This window comes from Netta rufina (genome assembly GCF_964035555.1).
Source record: "Netta rufina genome assembly, chromosome: 16".
Lineage (NCBI taxonomy): Eukaryota > Metazoa > Chordata > Aves > Anseriformes > Anatidae > Netta > Netta rufina.
The window spans coordinates 15,276,878-15,294,859 of NC_140140.1; the positions used below are offsets into that span (position 1 = coordinate 15,276,878).

The 17,982-nt window shown below is 43.6% G+C and overlaps 1 protein-coding gene across 3 annotated transcripts in view; it reads left to right on the forward strand.

The window, feature by feature from the left end:
• Positions 1-17,982, forward strand: part of ZBTB46 (zinc finger and BTB domain containing 46) — a 58,359-nt gene that overhangs the window by 31,504 nt on the left and 8,873 nt on the right. For 2 of the 3 annotated variants that reach the window (XM_084296694.1, XM_084296695.1), the window contains exons 5-9: positions 1,183-1,464; positions 7,365-7,537; positions 8,638-8,689; positions 8,777-9,088; positions 15,776-15,951. In XM_084296694.1, coding sequence (XP_084152820.1) covers positions 1,183-1,464; positions 7,365-7,537; positions 8,638-8,689; positions 8,777-9,088; positions 15,776-15,951 — 995 coding nt within the window. The remainder of the gene's footprint in view (positions 1-1,182; positions 1,465-7,364; positions 7,538-8,637; positions 8,690-8,776; positions 9,089-15,775; positions 15,952-17,982) is intronic. The other variant, XM_084296696.1, reaches the window with a different exon arrangement.

The following is a 17,982-nucleotide window of genomic DNA, read 5'->3' on the forward strand; positions in this document are numbered from 1 at the left end:
TAACCTTAAATATGTAAATAAAAATCAAAGCAATGAGTTCCTCAGCCTGGCTAGGAGTTAATCTCGCTGTTCTATTATACAGACAGCAGCAGATGGAGGAGGGAAACAATTTGCTTTAAAGAGAGAGCACCTCTGGCAGCGTGCGGGGTCGCTCCGTGTGGAGCCCCCAGCCCTGAGTGCAGGATTGCTCTGCTAAGGATTGAGAGTGCCCTCGTTGTCTGCTTTGAGGCTTTCTGCTTTTTAAAGGAGGTGGAAAAAGTGAACAGCGAGAGGGAGTGGCAGCAGAGTGAAGTAAATCAGGACCTGGGGAGGATCTGACGTGATCGGGGCTGGGGCCGCTGCTGGCTCCTTGAGCGAGGCGCTGCCTCCTGGAGAACATGGCTGGGAACGATGGTCCCTGCCCTGCTGGGGGTTACAGGAGGAAGGCATTGTGCTGGGGTCCTCGTCAACGTGCTTTAATAAGGCTGTGCAAATGGATGTCTTGTCTTCCTGCCTCGTAAGCCCTGTGCTGGAACGGGACTTATCACCGTGCTCTGTGGGGACAGCACCCGAATGCCCCCATTTACAGGGATTTACCTTCTTACAACCTTTGTGTTTGGGTTTAGTAATGATGTTTTTGTTGGTAGTCCATTGTGATTTTTATATATTTCCTTGGTAGCTAGCCCTTGTAAAGCAGCTGGCTGATCTGTTTTGTGGCTTTGTGTTTTGTTGATCGCTTCACTTCTGTGTAAAACCTATACTGTGATATAGGCTGGAAACCACTGATTACTGTTTATTTTTCAAGTAAACAACCCCTTGGAATTTATATTAATTAGCACTCCTCTGTTATAGGCTGTTTATCCCTTTCAAAACCTTGGAGGCTAGCAGGGCTGGGTGCCACCGGGCCCCTGGGCATGGGGACAGGGCCCACAGGCACCTCTGTGGCGTGTGGGGCGACTCGCTGGTGTACCTATGGGGATGGGGATGGCTGAAAGTCCCCTGGCCATGGGGGCCTGTGGGTGGCCACGTTCATCTTCGGGTTCTTGAAAGAGGAGATGGGAGAGCGGTGCTCTCACCTGAAAGGCGAAAACGGGTCGTGAGCTGGTTCTTGGCAGTTTCAACCCATACCCACCACGCACGCACTTCTCATCGTGCCTCACCTCAGGAATTCACGCCTCTCTAACACCATCTTCCTTCCCGCAGGTGCCGACGTGGCCGTGACGGAGCCCAGCAGCTCCGACAGCCGCGTGGAGCGCTCGGACCCCTACGGCAACGTGGACGAGGCGCTGGTGGGCGGCGAGGCCAGCTACCTGGCGCAGCCCCTGACGCCCGACAAGGAGGACGCGCTTCAGGCCGCCACCGTCGCCAACCTGCGGGCCGCCCTGATGAGTAAGAACAGCTTGCTGTCCCTGAAAGCCGACATGCTGGGAGAGGACAGCTCGCTGCTGTTCGAGTACTTACCCAAAGGCACGCACTCTCTCTCTCGTAAGTTTGTGTTTTTGTATTTATTTATTTTTTTTTTGTTTACTGACGCTTTAAGTGGGGTCGTTAGTGAGAAGAAAACGCAGGTCGCTGTCTTATTACTGCCAATGTATTTGCATCTGGTTTTAAGTTCTGCTCGGTCACACTTGCCGTGAAATTTGGAAACGTGGTTTTGGTATTGATCCAACTTCGATGCGAAGTGCTGAAGCTGTGGAAGGCAAGCACGTGGTGTGTGCATAGCTCTTGGTGTCAAACGCCTGGTTTCCTTGTTGGCAGAAGGAAGTTACGATCCAAATACACGTGTTTGCGTCCCTTTGTAGCTACAAATGTTTCGAATCCAAAACTGACTAATGTTGAAACTGAAAAGGGGGAAACCTGAACGTTCATAGAAACAGTTATGATGTTGTAGATGGTGCGATCTTTCTCCTGTTTCTGGCAGGATCTCTAGGTAACGGGCAGCTATTAAATTGTTTTCTTACGCTCGTGCATGGAAATGAGTGTTTCTCCGTGGGTGATATGTCAGATGCAGCTGATTTGCAGCAGCCGGTGTGGACAGCTTATCTTCCAGCACATTTTCTTCATTGCTATTGTAAAATACTTGGATTCTCTAGCACTCTGAGAAAGAGAAGCTCTTAATGCTGCATTTTAGTAATCTCAAAAGATGGGGATATCTTCTGTGATAGAGTATAGAACAAGCAGTGAGTTGTAGTACTGTGTGTTCATTTTCAGCAGAAAAAGAGTATTTTCATTTACACTGAGAAAATTGACCAATTAAATAGAACGAAAGTTCACCTAAGATATCTATAACGTTTTTATTTTCCTCAATGGCAAAAAAGGGAACTTGTAATGGTCACCTGGGTTGCATGAAAAAGGGAAATAACTGTACGACATAATGTCAGTCTTGGAGCCTCTTTTCCCTTTACGTGTCTGAACAGGAGAATTTTTATTTATTTATTTTAATCTGTCTAAATTTAGAGAGAAAATAAAGGTTTTATACCTTATTCTGCAGCTTGTATGTCTGGGTGGAATTGCTAGTGCAACATTCTTGTTATTCCCACAGTAGTTCACTTACTGAATGATCTCCAATTAAATCAGATTTAGAAGGTTCCAGCTAGGCTGCCGTGTTGAAAATCCCTTCGTTGCAATGATCCAGCAAAGGTCCTCCGTGGCAGGCTGGCGTAAAGGGAGAAGAGTGCCCTCAGCTGGCACCAGGGTGGGGTAGGAGCACAGATCACTGGACGGCTGCGAGATTTATGTGCAGGGTGTTAGAATCTGTGATTCATGACAGATGAAATCAGTGGTTTTGTCTCTGTCATGATAAAGTGGAACGATGACGGGACTGCACTCCATCCATCATCTCCTCCTTGGTTGGAGGATTTTAGATTTTCCTTAAAAAGCTGATGGACCACTTGGCTTAGAGACAAATGAGTGTAAAGCAGCCATAAATTTGGGCTGGAAACTACAGATTGCCTACCCAGCTGAGAAGTGGAGTTCCCAAACAGGCACGGTGTAGGCAGAACTCCAACTGGGTCTGAAATAAAGCCGGAGAGACTTAGAAGTCGGGGTAAGCGTTTGATGGATGCGGTGACTCAGGTGGTGCCCTCCAGTCTATATTTGAGGTACCTGCTTTCCAGGCTTCTTCCTATTACTCGGATTTCATTCAGCTAAGCTTTAATTAGCTCATCTTTCTGGAAGAGAATTGCTTAAGACAAAAAGATAAACTGCTCACTTTGTGCCTAGCTCTCAACAGTAAGTCGATGTGGCTGTGGCTTGTTAAGAGAATTTTTACAGAAGCAGGGAATTAGGGGATGCATTTTTTCTTTTATGTTATTCAGATCACAGCTATCTATTTATTTTAATCACTTGAAGAAGATGTTCTGATATGACTCGCTTGTTTTTAAGTGGTCATTATTGAATACAATAGGACATCAAGTTTAATGAGAATTTTCAGCATAAAAATGACAGCAAAGCAAGTGATGAGAAGAATGTGGAGCTCTGAAAACACAGCCTAGGTTGGTGCTTGCTTTGTTAGGTGTTTTTCACATTTTTCTTCAAACACAATTTGAGGATATTGAGTCATTTTAAGTCCTGGGTTATACCCAAAAAAACGGGGGTGATGGGGAGGGCAGGAACACAGCGAACGAGATTCTTTTTTTAAATACAAAAACCAGCACAGTGTGTGGCAGTTCTCACCTGCCTGATTTAAAAAGGAAACATGCCGATCTCAAGAATTTTAAGTGACAAATCTCTGGAGTTTAAAAAATGTAAAATGTATTTCAGACCTTAACTGCTGTCTCTAGACTGTCTGTGTTTTCTTAGGAGCTAATGCCGTGAGTAACTGACTCAAGCAGCAGGTTTAACATCTATTTTCTGGAGGAAAAGACTTAGTTGAAGTGGAGAGATCAGAGAGTATATTATGCATGTTTAGAAACGGCTCATCAGGATTGTAAAGGGGCCGTAAATCTCAAAGTTACCGCATACATTACAAGTTTTAATTTTTCTTCCACATAGTTCCTACTGTTATAAAAGTTAATAGAGGATACCCCAAGGTTTTCATTTTACCTCGTGTTCTTTTTTTTTTTTCCTAATTCAGTATATATTGTAACGATATATGAGCTGTGAAATTACTTAACACTCAGTTAATGGAAAGTGAAGCACAGGATGTGAGGAGTTTTTTGCTTCTTTTAGAGGAGCATCGCTGCAACACACTCAAACTTAAATACAGCATTTCTAACGTTAACTGGTTCAAACTGATTTAAAAAAATAAAGAGAAAAGTATCCTGCCATCCCGGTGATGGGATTGCCAGATAACCTGTGGCTGGGCAGCTTTGAGAATTAACGAAGCTCGTGGCATATGGTCAGGATTGACTTTATCATCATGCTATAGTCAGAAACCTGAAGAACGTAGTTTTTGCAGGAAAAAGTAAGTATCAGATGTTCATGGATATCTTCTTGGGTATTATTAGTTAACGAACCTGCATAGCTTCTTTTTGAAGCTTTTTTTCAGACGAGACCATGTCAGTTGTTCAGCTTTCCTCATCTTTACATGTTTTTGTGGGCTGCCTGCAAAAGGTTATCCTTCGCCTCTGAGAACGTCTGGTTTATTTCACTGATGGTACTGGACTTTGGTGGCATTGTTGCGTGCGGTTCCACCACATCCACACAAGGCTCAGAGGCTTTAGTTGAATGTTCTCAGAAGTTCCTGCCAAGTGTAATCAAGAGGACGAGGATTTTAATACTCATTAGAAAGTGAGTCGGTTACTTTGCATCCTTGTGTTCTCATTTAAGAAAAGAAGCCTTTCAGATTTTGGGGGGATTGGGTCTGGCTGCCATAAAGAGCAACTCTTCCACATTTTGGGAACAGTACATTGCACACTTCTTTATATGTCTAACTTTGGCTTTTCCTGTTTACCCTATTGCAACTGAAACTGTTTATAGAAGCAATTCCTATGGAGCGTGTTGTCCAAGTGATTACATGGTGCACAGAGCCCTTTTCTTTTGGGCAGCCCAGCTAATACTTTATTTTTAGTTAGCGGTTCATCGGAGCCAATAATTTATCCTTGCACTAGATGTTAAAGGAACACATTTTACGCAGTGGTCAGCTCTCCCAAGTGGGAGTTAAAGGTATTCACTTTGGCACGACGATTTTGTACACGGTAAACCCAGATTTAGGGGAGAATGGATGTAATTTTAAATGAGATATTATAACCTTTGCCTTTGTTTGCCACAATAGCTCACTGTCCAGCTGCCAGAGAATACTGTATTCATGTAAATGCTGCTGAACCAGTGCATCATCCTCCATACACAAAGCTGGCTGAAGGAAAGCACTTTTCATTTCTGGTTTAGAAGTTAGAATACTTTTCATTAAAATCTAATGAATGCAAATTTTGAAGGGAAAAAGGTTTCTCACAGTTCTGGTCAGAGTGGAACAAAATGTGAATTCGGGTGCTGCTCGCGTTCCTGTGTACGAAGTACGGGTCGCCTTTGTGGGGTTCTCTTCTTGTGGTCTAGTTGAAACCAAATAAATATCAATGATTGTTTTAAAAACCACATTTGTACCTTTTTGCTGTGTTGTACGTGTTTGTGGCTCGTTGTGGATGCCTGGGTTTGTTTCTCCTTGCTCTGTTTCATTGCTCATCCATTAACTCGTGCTTTAAGAAGGGTGCAGTTTCTTAGGGACCTGGGTAACTCCAAAGGTGCTAATAAGGAACGAATAAAGTCATACCCCCCCGGCTAACCTCACTGCATGCCAGGGCACTGCTTTTGAGGGAAGCACAGCCCAGCACCGCCTGTAAGCAGCCTGAAGTCCTCATGTGCAGCTGCAGCACAGACGAGACAATCTGACTCAGTTTGGGATCTCCAGACCCAGGGAAAAATGTGGATGGCTGGGCAGGAATCCTGTGGCTGGCCTGGGGATGTATTCCTGGTGATGGTTTCTGGCAGGAAATAACGATAAATTCACTTTTTCCCCCCTCATTTTTTCTCCCATCTTCCCTTTATGGGGTCTTGGCACTTTGGTCCCCTGCCTTTAAACTAAAAGAGCAACAGATGAGCCCCAGCAGAACAAAACCTTCAAGTCTTGTTATCACACTTCAGCAGAGTTATCTAAGTTGTGAAAGATTTCAATCTGTGATCAAAGCAGAGGAAGGCAAATCAAACATCCAGCTTGTGGCACTAGAGGAGAATTTCCTTTGAGAGCTGATTTAAAATTAAAAAAAAAAAAAAAAAAAAAAAAAAAAAAGGTTTGGGATTGTTCAGATTTAGAAACCTTTGTGCAGTTTCACTTGAACGCTTTGTTGGGACCCTGATCGCAGGGTATTGTATTCAGGCAAAGTATAAACTTTTGACTTGTTATTCACAGCTGCATTAAAGACTGTGGGTTTTTATGTGCATAAAAAATTCAGTCGTACTCGTTTGTATTAGAAATAAAAAGGCTTGAGGGCACAGTTTGCTTCAAATATGAATTTGCTTGTTTTTTATGAATTTACTTACTTTTGTGCAATATTCACTTCTGATTTAGCTTGCTTGCTTTTCAAAAAAAAAAAAACAAAAACCACCAAACCTGCTCAATGCATCATTGCAACGTACAGTCGAGGTGTTTGTTAATGTCTGTTCAATTATTTGTAACGTACGCCGGTCGTGATCACACGCTCTTCATTTCTCTGTGGATTTGTCACTGATTGCCAGCGTCGTTTTGGGGATATTATGCACTGTTTGGCTGTTGCTACAGGATAGGTGAGCAGGTATGACTGCTTCCATCAGACAAACCATGTTTTCCTTGCAACTACAGCAGGATTTTAGGATGTAACAACTGTTGGGTAGCATTCAGTAGCTTTGTACAACTATTTGAACTCCCATGCTTGCTAGGTATAGAGTCAAAGCCATACATAAATATACATATTTCATCTTTTGTAAAGCACTTTGAGATCAAGGATGAACAGTACTGTGTTAAATAAAACACTGAGGTCAAATCTTGAGATCTGAAGCTGAATTTTCGAGGTTTAGTAGCAGAACGTTTGTCGTGTGTATGTTATGTAAAGATTTGAATGTATACGTTTGAAGTGGTGCTTCTCGAAGAAGTGTCTTCCAGAAATGTGATTGCTCTGGACGTTTGTGCCCCACCGTGCTCCTGCCTCCCAGCGGACTCCTTAGTGGCCATGCCATGGGATAACTCCACCGCATGCATCTCACACGCAGACGAGACGTTTTGGGTGGGGAGGCTGGGTTTAAACAAAAAAAAAAAAAAAAAAAAAAAAAGCCTGGCATCACTGTACTGCTGCATTCCCTCCCACTGCCAGAAGATAAGCTGCGAGTGCTCATTCCCTGCCTTTTCGAGGCCTTTTTAAAAAACCACCAGCTGGTGCTAGTTCACGTGGGTGAGATTCGTTTCCTGTGTTCCCCAGGGCCTGGCACCAACTTGAATCGTTCAAGGGGCGAATGTGATGGCAAAGTGGAAGCACCATCTCCCCCGCTGCCTTCATCACACCTTGCCACTCAGAGCCCCCCTGCGATCTGCTGCTCTGGTGACATGTCACCAGAAGCCATGACAAAAGGAGAGATGCCTGCCTCAACCCAGGTAAGATCGTGGGGGAAAAAACCCAAAGGTATCTGTGTAATTGAATAATCCCCAGTTAGGAGTACTTGGGAAGACCGTAATAGCTTTTATTTGATCTATTAGCTGGTTTTTAAAAAGATAAGGTAATTTTAAAACTAGAAATCCAGTGAGGTCAGGGCTGGCGTAGTCCTCATTTTCCCCTTTCAGCCTTGCCTCAGCAGAATGTGCATTCAAAAAACTGTATTTATTTATTTATTTTTTAAAGCAAAGAATGTTTAAGAATATTAATGATGGCATAAAAATAGCCAAGCACCCAGCTCTCCTCTGTCCATTCCTGGTGTTTCGAATTTGGGTTTCTTGTAATGATCCAGATCAGGTTAGCAGCAGACTGTATTTATTAGGAGTCTGGAGTTTGACATAAAATCCATACCTTTCTGTAGCTTTCCTTAGTTTTCCTGTTTTTCAGCGACCCTTTCGTCCCATTAGGCACGTGAGGGGAGCAGAGATTTTCCTTTGCAGTCACAGCAGCGCACAGCGGGTCGGTGAGATCGGCTCGCAGCCGCCTCCCCGGGCTGCAGCAGACCTCCCTCACACAGGGTTGCCATCTGCTGCACGCTGGCATATTGCAAATGGGTTAGGGAAAAAAAAAATAATAAAAAAAAAGTCAGCTTTTATTTATAATGTGGATTAGCAATGCCAGGGAGCGTTGCGTAAAGGGAAGCGAGCAGAACGTGTTTGTTTTCTCTGGGCTTTGCTGTGTGGACAGGAAGATTAGCCGTGTGGGGCTAGGGGAAGGTTTTCTGCTCCTTTCCTAGCTGCTGGAAATCTGTCCTGGGCTCCTGCTGGCCTGAGTGGGAGCTACAGATGCTATGGGGCGCTGGAAACTGAGGAGTGACTCAGTTACAGACTTAAACATGTTGATTTCTGCCTTTAAACGCCAAATCTTGTAGAATATGGCCCGGTTAATTTAGCTGCTTGGACAAAGCTTGGTAAAGGTGAATAGTGTTGCCAAGCCCCCTTAAACAAGGGACGAGGGGACTGATAGGAAGGGAGGCTGAGCATTAGCTACGAAGATGCCCTGTAACTGCTTGCCTTAACCTCAGTGTGCTTTTCGTTTGCAGGCCGCTTACGATGGGTTTTTAGCACTTTGGCAGTTTAATAACTCTGACACGGGTAAGTAGAGAGTAAAAATACTTATTTTTAATTACCGTTACTTTATGCCAGGAGACAGTGATTTGTGTGTGTGCATTTCTGTTCTAGATCCGTGTTTTTTGAGGTCTGAAGACATGGACTTAGCTAACGATGGCCTGTTCCTAGATTCAGCCCTAGCCAAGAGGCTGACCTGCGGCTTCTGCAGGAGGGTTTTCGAGTGTGCCGAGAAGCTGAAGGAGCACATCCACGAGCACGCCTTCTCCATGATCTTCCCCTTCGACTTGGCTGCCTGCGCCTGGCCTGGCCTCGCCGACGGGGTGCCTGCCGGCCAGCTCGCCCGCTTCCAGTGCTCCAAGTGCCCCGCCAGCTTCACGCTGAAGTCCAACATGGATCGGCACGAGAAGACCATCCACTTCAACTGTAAGAAGATGCAGTGTCCTCACTGTGCCAAGCTGTTTCGCGACAAGACAGACTTAAAGAGGCACCTCATGTCTGTGCACTCGAATGAGCGGGCCTTTGTGTGTCTCTTTTGTGGCAAGGGCTTTGGTACGCAGAAGAACCTCACGAACCACGTGAAGGTGTGCTGCCTGGCCTCTGCCCAGCTGGGCGGGCTGGGGCTTTTGGACAGCGTAGAGCAAAATGAGGAGCCCGAGGAGGTGTAGCTGCTGTCGTGTGTGCTAGACCTGGCTTTTAAACTAGGAAAAGCAAATTGTTTCCTTGTTTTCTTGCTGCAAATAAACTTACCGCAGGTGTAACAGAAGAGTTAATTCCCCAAAACCGATCAGGTTGATAACGTGCTGGTTCCAGATACTGTGTAACTGCAGCCACGGTGCAACTTTTCTGTAAAGATAACTTCTGTCAGTCTGTATAATGGCACTTGGGATATTTTATTGGTATGATAATACGGTGCACTTAGTGTCTTAAACTTTATTTATCAGTAGATCTCAAAGTGCTTTATAAAAGAAATGGTGATGTTTTTTCTCATATTCCCTACGAAAATAACGTACCGAAACTTGTGAGCGTGTGTTAGCAGTCGAATTAATACTAGAATTCAGTCTGCAGTGTTCTGCTCTAGTGCTCTGTCCATTAGAGAATTCAGACATTTCAGGGGTTTTCAGCTCATGATGAGCTGTGAAAGCACAGGGTTGCTTAGCACTGGAAGTTGTTTATGAAGTCTGTGTTTCTGTCTCATTAAAGGAGAGGGTGGAAAGCATGCTGCTTGTTCACATGTGCAACAGGGTATGGCGTTTGGGCTTCAAAACTGTCACAAGGTTTATATAGTTTAATACTTGATATGTTTGAGCGTTTTAGGAGTTCTCAAAACTAATGGGGTAGAGCTGGGGCTTTCTGGAGTTCTGTAATTTTTGACTGATTTGTTTAATATAATCATGTTAGCCAAGCTGAATCCGTGTTTTTTGAACATGAAGATTTTTATAGATCTAATTGTAAGGTATGGTGTACGTACAAAATCAGGAGTGGTTGTTACTGGAAGGTAGAAATCTTGCTGTAATTCATATTTTGTTACATGAAATCCATTTATTTTTTTTTTAAGTTAAATATTTACGTCTCTTGCTATATATTTACATGCAAAACCAGATTATAGTAACTGTTAAATGAAAGTAGCATAATTAAGTGTAGTGCTCTCCAGCTGCGCTGTGCAAAGCACAGCTCGTCAGCAGTTTGAGCTTTAGTGTTGCATGTCTTCTAGCTTTGCTTTCCTCAATGTGCAGGGCATACAACTAAGGAGACTAAAGCAATTTCTTTAGAGGTCTTCAGAAAAGTTAGCTCTCTCCATCCCGTTGCATCTCAGGGAGACAAAAATGCAAAATGGTTGTGCTCAAAGTGGACTGCAGCAGCCTGGAGGTCTCCCCAGTGGGGAATTTCTTGCAAGGCGTTTTCCTGTGGAGTGGTGGACGAGAAAGACTTGCTGTTCCCTTCTGCCCCGTCCCCGCAGAGAGCGGATGGGTTACACTGGTTTAGGGCTGCTCTGTCCGTTCCTGCTGAAAGCCTCAGCTTTAGGGACGCAGCTCCATGCTGCACAAAGGCTGAGCTTCTGAGAGCTGGGAAGCCAGAGTTTCCCAGCTTGCCTTAGCTCTTACTCTTCATTTAGGAAGGGTATAGTTAGAGCTGAGAATACTTTCATGCGTAATCATTGCAATACACGTACTTTTTTCTTTATTTTTTTTGTCAGTGTCTCATTCATTTCTCTTGTCGTTGTTCCCATCAACTTCTTTGGCATCGTGTCTAGTTCATGGTGTGTTCGCTGTGCTTGTTACAGTTGTCATCTCGTTAATTGCCTCCTAATTTACTTTGCTCTTCAGTGATCAGCAAAGTGAGACAGGAGGGAGGTGAGTGAGCAGAGAACGTTGTTACTGAAATGAGTCTTACCTGGTAATCTGGGAGCAGCACGGTGGGATTTGTCTGAATCAGAAAAGCGAGATGTCAGCAAAAGTAATTTCAGCAAGTTCTAAAAGGTTTTGTTCATACCGTAAGAGTTTCAAAGGCATTCCAGGTTGGTTCACTTTTTTTGGTTTTTTTTTTGTGCTGCAAATTTTGATGCCATTATAATATCAGTAACAAGGCTGGCTTCTGTAAGGTATTCAAGGGACAAAAGGGATGGCGTTGGAAACCCAGTCGCAGTCATCATCGCAGATGTGATGTGACCTCTGTGTCCAGCACGAGTGCTTGTCCAGTCACACCTCACCATTCTTAATTAAAACTGGCAGAATCAACTTATTTTCAACAAAATCAAAAATTTGAAGGTTGTGACTTATGAACCTCAAACTGTATATGAAAGTACTCATAGAACTTTTTTGAGAACTTAATTCAATGCAGAATTATTTTCCTGCAGTCAGGATAATTCGTCGCCTCTAGCAGAGGTTTAAGTAGTGCTTTACTTTGCTGGTGTGTTGGAGCGCTTCCTGCCTTCAGCACAGAGGTTTTGCAGTGTTTACCCGCAGGTTCAGCAGCAGATTTCTTTGTTTTTTAGCCTTAGAATCACAGGGTATGGCCAACAGTGTCTGCATAGAAAACTTTTTAAAAGGAGGATTTTTGTGTTAGAAAATAGGAAGATAATTGGAATTGAAAAGTTGACAAATTGCATATTTCTGTTTGCAATCTTAAATATTAAGAGGATTAACTGAGCAAAACCAGTCTTAAAGTTTTTGAGTTCTTCATAATGCACAAATTAGTGTAGTATTTCAGTGTTAATTAACTTCTTATTGGTTTACACAGTTAAAGTAACTCTACCAGGCAGAAAATCATTAGTGCATCAGAGGCTGCTTCATTTGACAGCCCCAGTGAAATAAGATTTTGAGATGACAATACCAAAGACTTGGTGTTTTTTTTCAAGCACCGTTGGGTTGGTTTTACAAATGCACATCTGTAAACATTTCAGTGAAGTACGTAGCTTTTTACTGTGATCCTGTTTGTGTTACTTTCTCTGGTTTTGGTGCTGTCCTTCAGACAGTGTCTGGTAGCTAGCCACCTACGGCGCTGCTGTTCATGGTCTCCATGATCTTGTTAAAGATTAGTTCCTAGGACCTTAATGCTGCTATGAAATATTGTCATTTAGACAAAAGATTATACGTATACCAAAGTTGGTACGTTGTTCATCAAATATATGTGCTCGTAGGCACGTATATTCAGCGATACTGTGAAAGTGTGAACTCCTCAGTACAGTTATTTTTCTAACAATGCTGTTATTTTTCAGGTGTTTACTTTTGTAGATACAAAAGCTAAATATATGGGTATTTGGTGGAAAATAGTTTTCAATAAAACTATAGCTGCAACAAATGTTTGTGACTGTTTTTAAACGTAAGCATACCAGAAGCTAACAACGTTATCCTGTAGTGATTTCAGATGATACAGGCGAAAGTAAGCACCAGGGATGTTGGAATCAGAGTGTTACTGGTGTGATGTTGGGAACACATTTTGAATCTGACCTAAAGATTTGCTTCTCCCACTTGATAAATGGAAGTAGTTAATTGGTATGATGAGTTTGTAACTTCTCTGGAAATGAATGGTTTTGCTGTTCGGGACAGGTTTGTGGTTACAGGTCCTATGAGTGTGAACCCGCTCGGATTGTGAGACCCAAGTGGGGTGCACACAGCGGTGTCTGGGTGGCTCTGCGTGCACCAGAGCAGCGTGTCAGTGCTGCTGCTGTGCACCTGAGGGTTTTGCAGTTCCATTTTCAGCTGCTGTAGGAGCTCAGGCATAAACTGAAGAGAGAAGTACGGGCAGTAAGGGGCAGAAGGCAGCCGGTCGTCTAGGAAAGGACAGGATCGGGTACATCTGGTGGTGTAGGAAGTGGAGGATTTTGCTGCATTCCCTTCTTGTAAGCACTTTTCCTTTGTAATCGTGGGTCCTGGTTGTCTCTTTGTCATTATTTTCTGAAGTCAGGGGGTTAGACCTGGTGTGCAGAGCAGCTCCTCTCCGTTAGCTGTCTGTCGGGGGCACTGGGGTGGAGTGGAGCAGAGGAAGGAGCGTTACGTGACCTCTGTTGGCTTGGCTTGATCAGCTTACAGCTTGCTTACCTTGTCTAGACTGCACGGTAATAGGTTTACAGTGATCCTGGGGAATATAAGTGCTTGTGTGGCCTAAATGCTCAAGCAGTTACAAGATCAAACTGGAAACATGTTTAGCATAAGTAGCTGTGTATTACAAACCTGAAACTTGCTTATGACTTCAAGTGGGCTCCTTGCCTCTGACCACATCGATGGGGGGTGTCAAATCCAAAGGAGAAGATGCAACTGAAAATGTTTTCCCTGTAATTTAAGTTTTCCCAGGAAGGGAGCAAATAGAGTTCCATATTCTAGTTGTTTCCTTGTAAACGGGAAGGTTTGTGGCAGGAGAAGGTCTGTGTGGGCCAGCTGAGTTGTTGGGCTATCAGCAAGAGCTTGCGCAGGGCTCTGGGCATTAGTCGTGTTCATGCAGCTCTTTTCGGAGGTTCCCAAGGCACTGCAAGTGCGTGTGTGTGTAGGATCACTGGAAACCAGCCTTGTAAAATTCTGCCTGGCTGCAGTGAGTAATCCTTCCTGACAGGTGAATGAAATATTCTTGGCTTTCGCTGTCCCTGTCATCATCTGTACTGCAGCCGTGGCCAGGTGAGTGGCAGGTAGGCTTTTCTTTTTCCTTGGGCTAGAAAGTTCTTGACAGCTTTACAAACGTGCTGTTAGAGAGAAAGGCATCTGTGGGACAGAGAGAAGGAGTTGCTGAGCAGCTCTTTGCAGCGAGTGAGGATTGTAAAAGTATTGGATTTAGTTGGGAGCGTTGTTACACAGCGCTGCAGCATGTGAGTTTTCTTCCAAGTAGTCAAATGCTAGGACAAAATTGATATCATGGCATATTTCAAGAGCTTGAAGCTTGCTTGTAGTCTACATTAGAACAACAACAACAACAAAAAAATCATGTTGGAATGCTTTTCTAGGATGAGCTTGTGTTGAAGTGTCTGTTCCGATGGCTAAAGGTGGTGGTAGCTTGCTCAGGGATGTCTGGATGTCAGGAGCATCATCCTGGAGTTTTCACTAGTTCTACACGAGCAGGACGTGTCGTTACTTACGGCATTGTTTTATCTGGGTTGAAAATACAAGGCAAAGTAAACTGTAAAAAAAAAATTAAAAAAATAAAAGCCCACAAATTTGGCACTAAAGTAAATAACGCCGAGTACACAGCCCTACTGAGTTCTTTAAAACAGGCCCTCTCTGTTTCTCAGCACACATCTCAACTCTCTGGGCATTATTTGTGGTATGCTAAGAGCATGCAGTGGACTTTCAGCTAGTAGGGTGTTTGTAGGGGATAACCTTTCAAGAAGCATCCAAAAATACTGCAAAGTACTCAGTTTGTTATAGGTCTGTACAGTAGTTATGGTGTTTCCCTCGTTCCCTTAGCTTTCCTGCACAGACTTTCATTTACAAAAACCCATTAGCATACATGTTAGCATACTTAAGATGATTAACTAGAATTTGCTTTCTTTTTTTTTTCCTCCTTGTTATGTAAACAATATATTGCTTTTGGGAAATTATGATAATTAGGACAAAAGTGGGTGAAAATTAACATATTAATGGAAAGCAATGGAATTATTAGAAGGTAGAGATTTAAGGTCACGTCCACGTGGACAGTCAGTTCCAAATTTCTGGTGGGTGGATGTCCTCAGGGGATGGCAAATACTCTGTTTTCACCTGCTGGATTTTGCACATTGCGCTCTCGTTTTGTTTGGAGGAGGAAATACCAACACAGCTGCTGTGTGCATTCTTCTGACAAATTAGACCCTTGGGCTGTCAGCACTGTGTGTATCCCCCGAGTCTGCTTTCCCCGCGCTTCTAAGGAGATGACAAGAAGAAAAGAACCAACAATGTCAGAATAGCTTCAAAAAAAAAAAAAAAATTCATCATTTTCTAGCTCAGCAAAATACGATTTGGGGAAAAAAAAAAAAAAAAGACCATCAAAGCCTGTGCAGTTGGCTCGTAAGGAGGCTTACAGGGCTCGTGCTGTAATTCAACATGATGCATTCTTCTGTATTTCTGTATCTGCCACAGCAGTAGTACTAGCAGGAGGTGGGGTGATGCAGCGTGTGTGTGTCATAGCTTCCTGTTTGCTCTGGATGAAGCTCAGCTTTTGCACCTTCACTGAGCTGCTCCTGGAGCACGTGAGGGAGCACTTAATAAATTAAAAAAAAAATAAAGCAAAATAAAGCAAAGCGTGCGGCGCTGTCAGGGTGTTGCATCTGGGGTCTGCTGTTCGTGGCTAGCTATTTCTTCCACAAATAAGCGTTGGAATTTTGTATGTTGATATTTAGGGTGATTGCTTATGGTAAATCAGACTCGTAGCAGGTTGCCAGCCCTCTTTATTTGCTCTTTAACGAGCTTTAGGTAATGTGTGTCAGGCTGTCGCTAAATGCTCGTGCACTGGCTTGTTCAGAAGCTGCTGAGATGAAGGCACTCGAAGTTCTCAGCTTTAATAGGACAGTGCAAGTAAGATTTAGGAAACTGCAGGTGGTGAAGAGGTGAGGATGGTGATTTCCCAGCGAATTAATCTAATAGTGAAATACGAAGCCAGAAGACTGACCGCTCGGAGAGTAATCCCTCTGTTCTGCTTGCTCTCTTGCAGTCAACGAGTTCACGGTGATCAGGAAGAAATTCAAGTGCCCGTACTGCAGCTTCTCCGCCATGCACCAGTGCATCCTGAAGAGACACATGCGATCCCACACGGGAGAACGACCTTACCCCTGCGAGATCTGCGGCAAGAAGTTCACGCGCCGGGAGCACATGAAGCGGCACACCTTGGTAAGGAGGCCCCCGTGAGGCAGCTCGGGTGGGTGTTGGCTGGAACCGGAGGTGGCTTGTTGAGATTAAAGATAAGAGGAGCTTCGTCTGCTCTAGGTTTGTGTTTTGTTTTCCCCTCTGGGGCTCCTCGAGCCTCTGAAGACTTCTCTAGTATCTTTTCTCCCCACCTTTCAAAGGCCCAGTGTTTTGCTGACTGTTCATCCAGAGCTAACCAACACCTGCTCTCCTAACTCAGCCCGAGGGGTTCCTGAAGAGCAACCCGAAGTAGTCTGCACTTCCCGCTTAGTGCTGCTAGCCCGCAGGTGAGGGATTGAACCTAGCATCTCAAACTCGGCCTCGCTTTCTAGCGTGACTTTCTCCTTTCCTCGTGCGCCGCCGCCTGCCGCGGAGAGCCTGTGCGTTAGGGCCTGAAGGTAAAGTAGCTCCTGCTGTCGTCTTCAGGATGAAAAGGGAAATTTCTTCGTGATTCGGTACAGAAAGATTCTTAAAATATGTCACTCGGCAAGAATAATTCAAGCCAATGCTACCGTAGTCTGGCAGTAATTAATTATCCAAAAAAATTTCAATGCTTTATTCAGGGCTGCTACTCAAAGCTGTCTGGGAGGCTGTTGGCTTTTCACAACTTCTTCATAAATAAGTTTTTCTTTTTTTTTTTTTTTTTTTTTTTTTCAGGGAACAATTAATTTGCGATGCAAAAATGGTTTGTCAAAGCTTAGCATAAAGGTGATACTTTGGAAGAGCACGGTTTCAGTGTAATTATCCCAGTAATGCACGCCAGCAAGTTCTGTTGGCCCTCTAATTAGGCTTGCAGAGAAATTTTGATATATTTTTTTTAAATACTGGAGATTGTAGCTGTAAGGCTCTCCTACAACGAGAGATTTAAGAAAAAATCTACGGGATTGACAGTTTCACTGACTCTGAATTAATTTGCAGAAGTCACTTAAACGACTATTTTTCAATTTTTACATTACCTATTGAATTTTTTATGTAAAGAATATCTCACTAGAGGATGTATGCTTAGGCTAATTAGAGTTTTCCTGCTTGGAGTTTTCAAAGCCACAAAGAAATGCATTGCCCTCATCCCAGTCCTGCAAGCGTGTGCATACCCTTGCGTACTTTCTTTTAAAGGCAATTTAATAGTAGTGATGCAGCTCGGTTCAAGTGTAAAAAAAAAAAAATAAATAATAATTTTTAATTCCTCTCCTGCTCTACAAAGTAGTCCTATGCTCATGAAAATCAGCATATTTTTACGTGCTGTGGCAAAGGCAGGAGAATGCACTATATCCTGCAGGAGTGAGATTGAGGTGATCCGCAAATTAATTTTAGTTGTTGGATTTTGCTACTGGAATCATTCTAGGTCACTGATTTGGTGCAGTGAGCTCGCAGTTCAAGTTCTTTTATTATACACACAGGGAAATGAAGCCAGATATGAATAAATGTGAATAAATGTATGAGAGGGTATTATATCTGAATCTCTCTCTCAGACTACTTTTGTGTCAGGAGTTAAGCTAGTTTAGAAAATACCAGCTGGATTACCAATTCTTCATGCCAGGAGAAATTCCTGGAAAAAAAAAAGCACAACGCTGATAATACCAATTTGTTTTCATTTCAAGGAGCCATAGATGACTCCGAGGTATCTTGTAAGAGATAAAGTAAGGAGAAGAGGACTTCAGTTTGGCTTGGTTTCTTGTTTTGTTGTTGTTGGGGAGGGAGGTGATACTGCAAGTAAATGAACCTTAATTTTGTTTGGATTTGGCTTTGAAATATTTCCTTGTGAAAAAAGACAGTGCGTGGTCCTGTCCTGCCACGCTGTGTCAGCCTGCTGCTGGTGGCGGGATCACTTCGGGAACCTGGGAGCCTTGCACGGGTTATTTTAAACGAGGCCCCAGAAAAACACCAGTTTTGTCATTCAGCTGAAGTTCCTTTTGAAATGAAGCTGTGAAAAGGGGTGTTTTATTATCCCCAAGTGACACTGCGATCCTCGTTTGCAAAAGAGGCAGTGCAAGCTTTCTGAAGTGCTCGTGGCGAGAT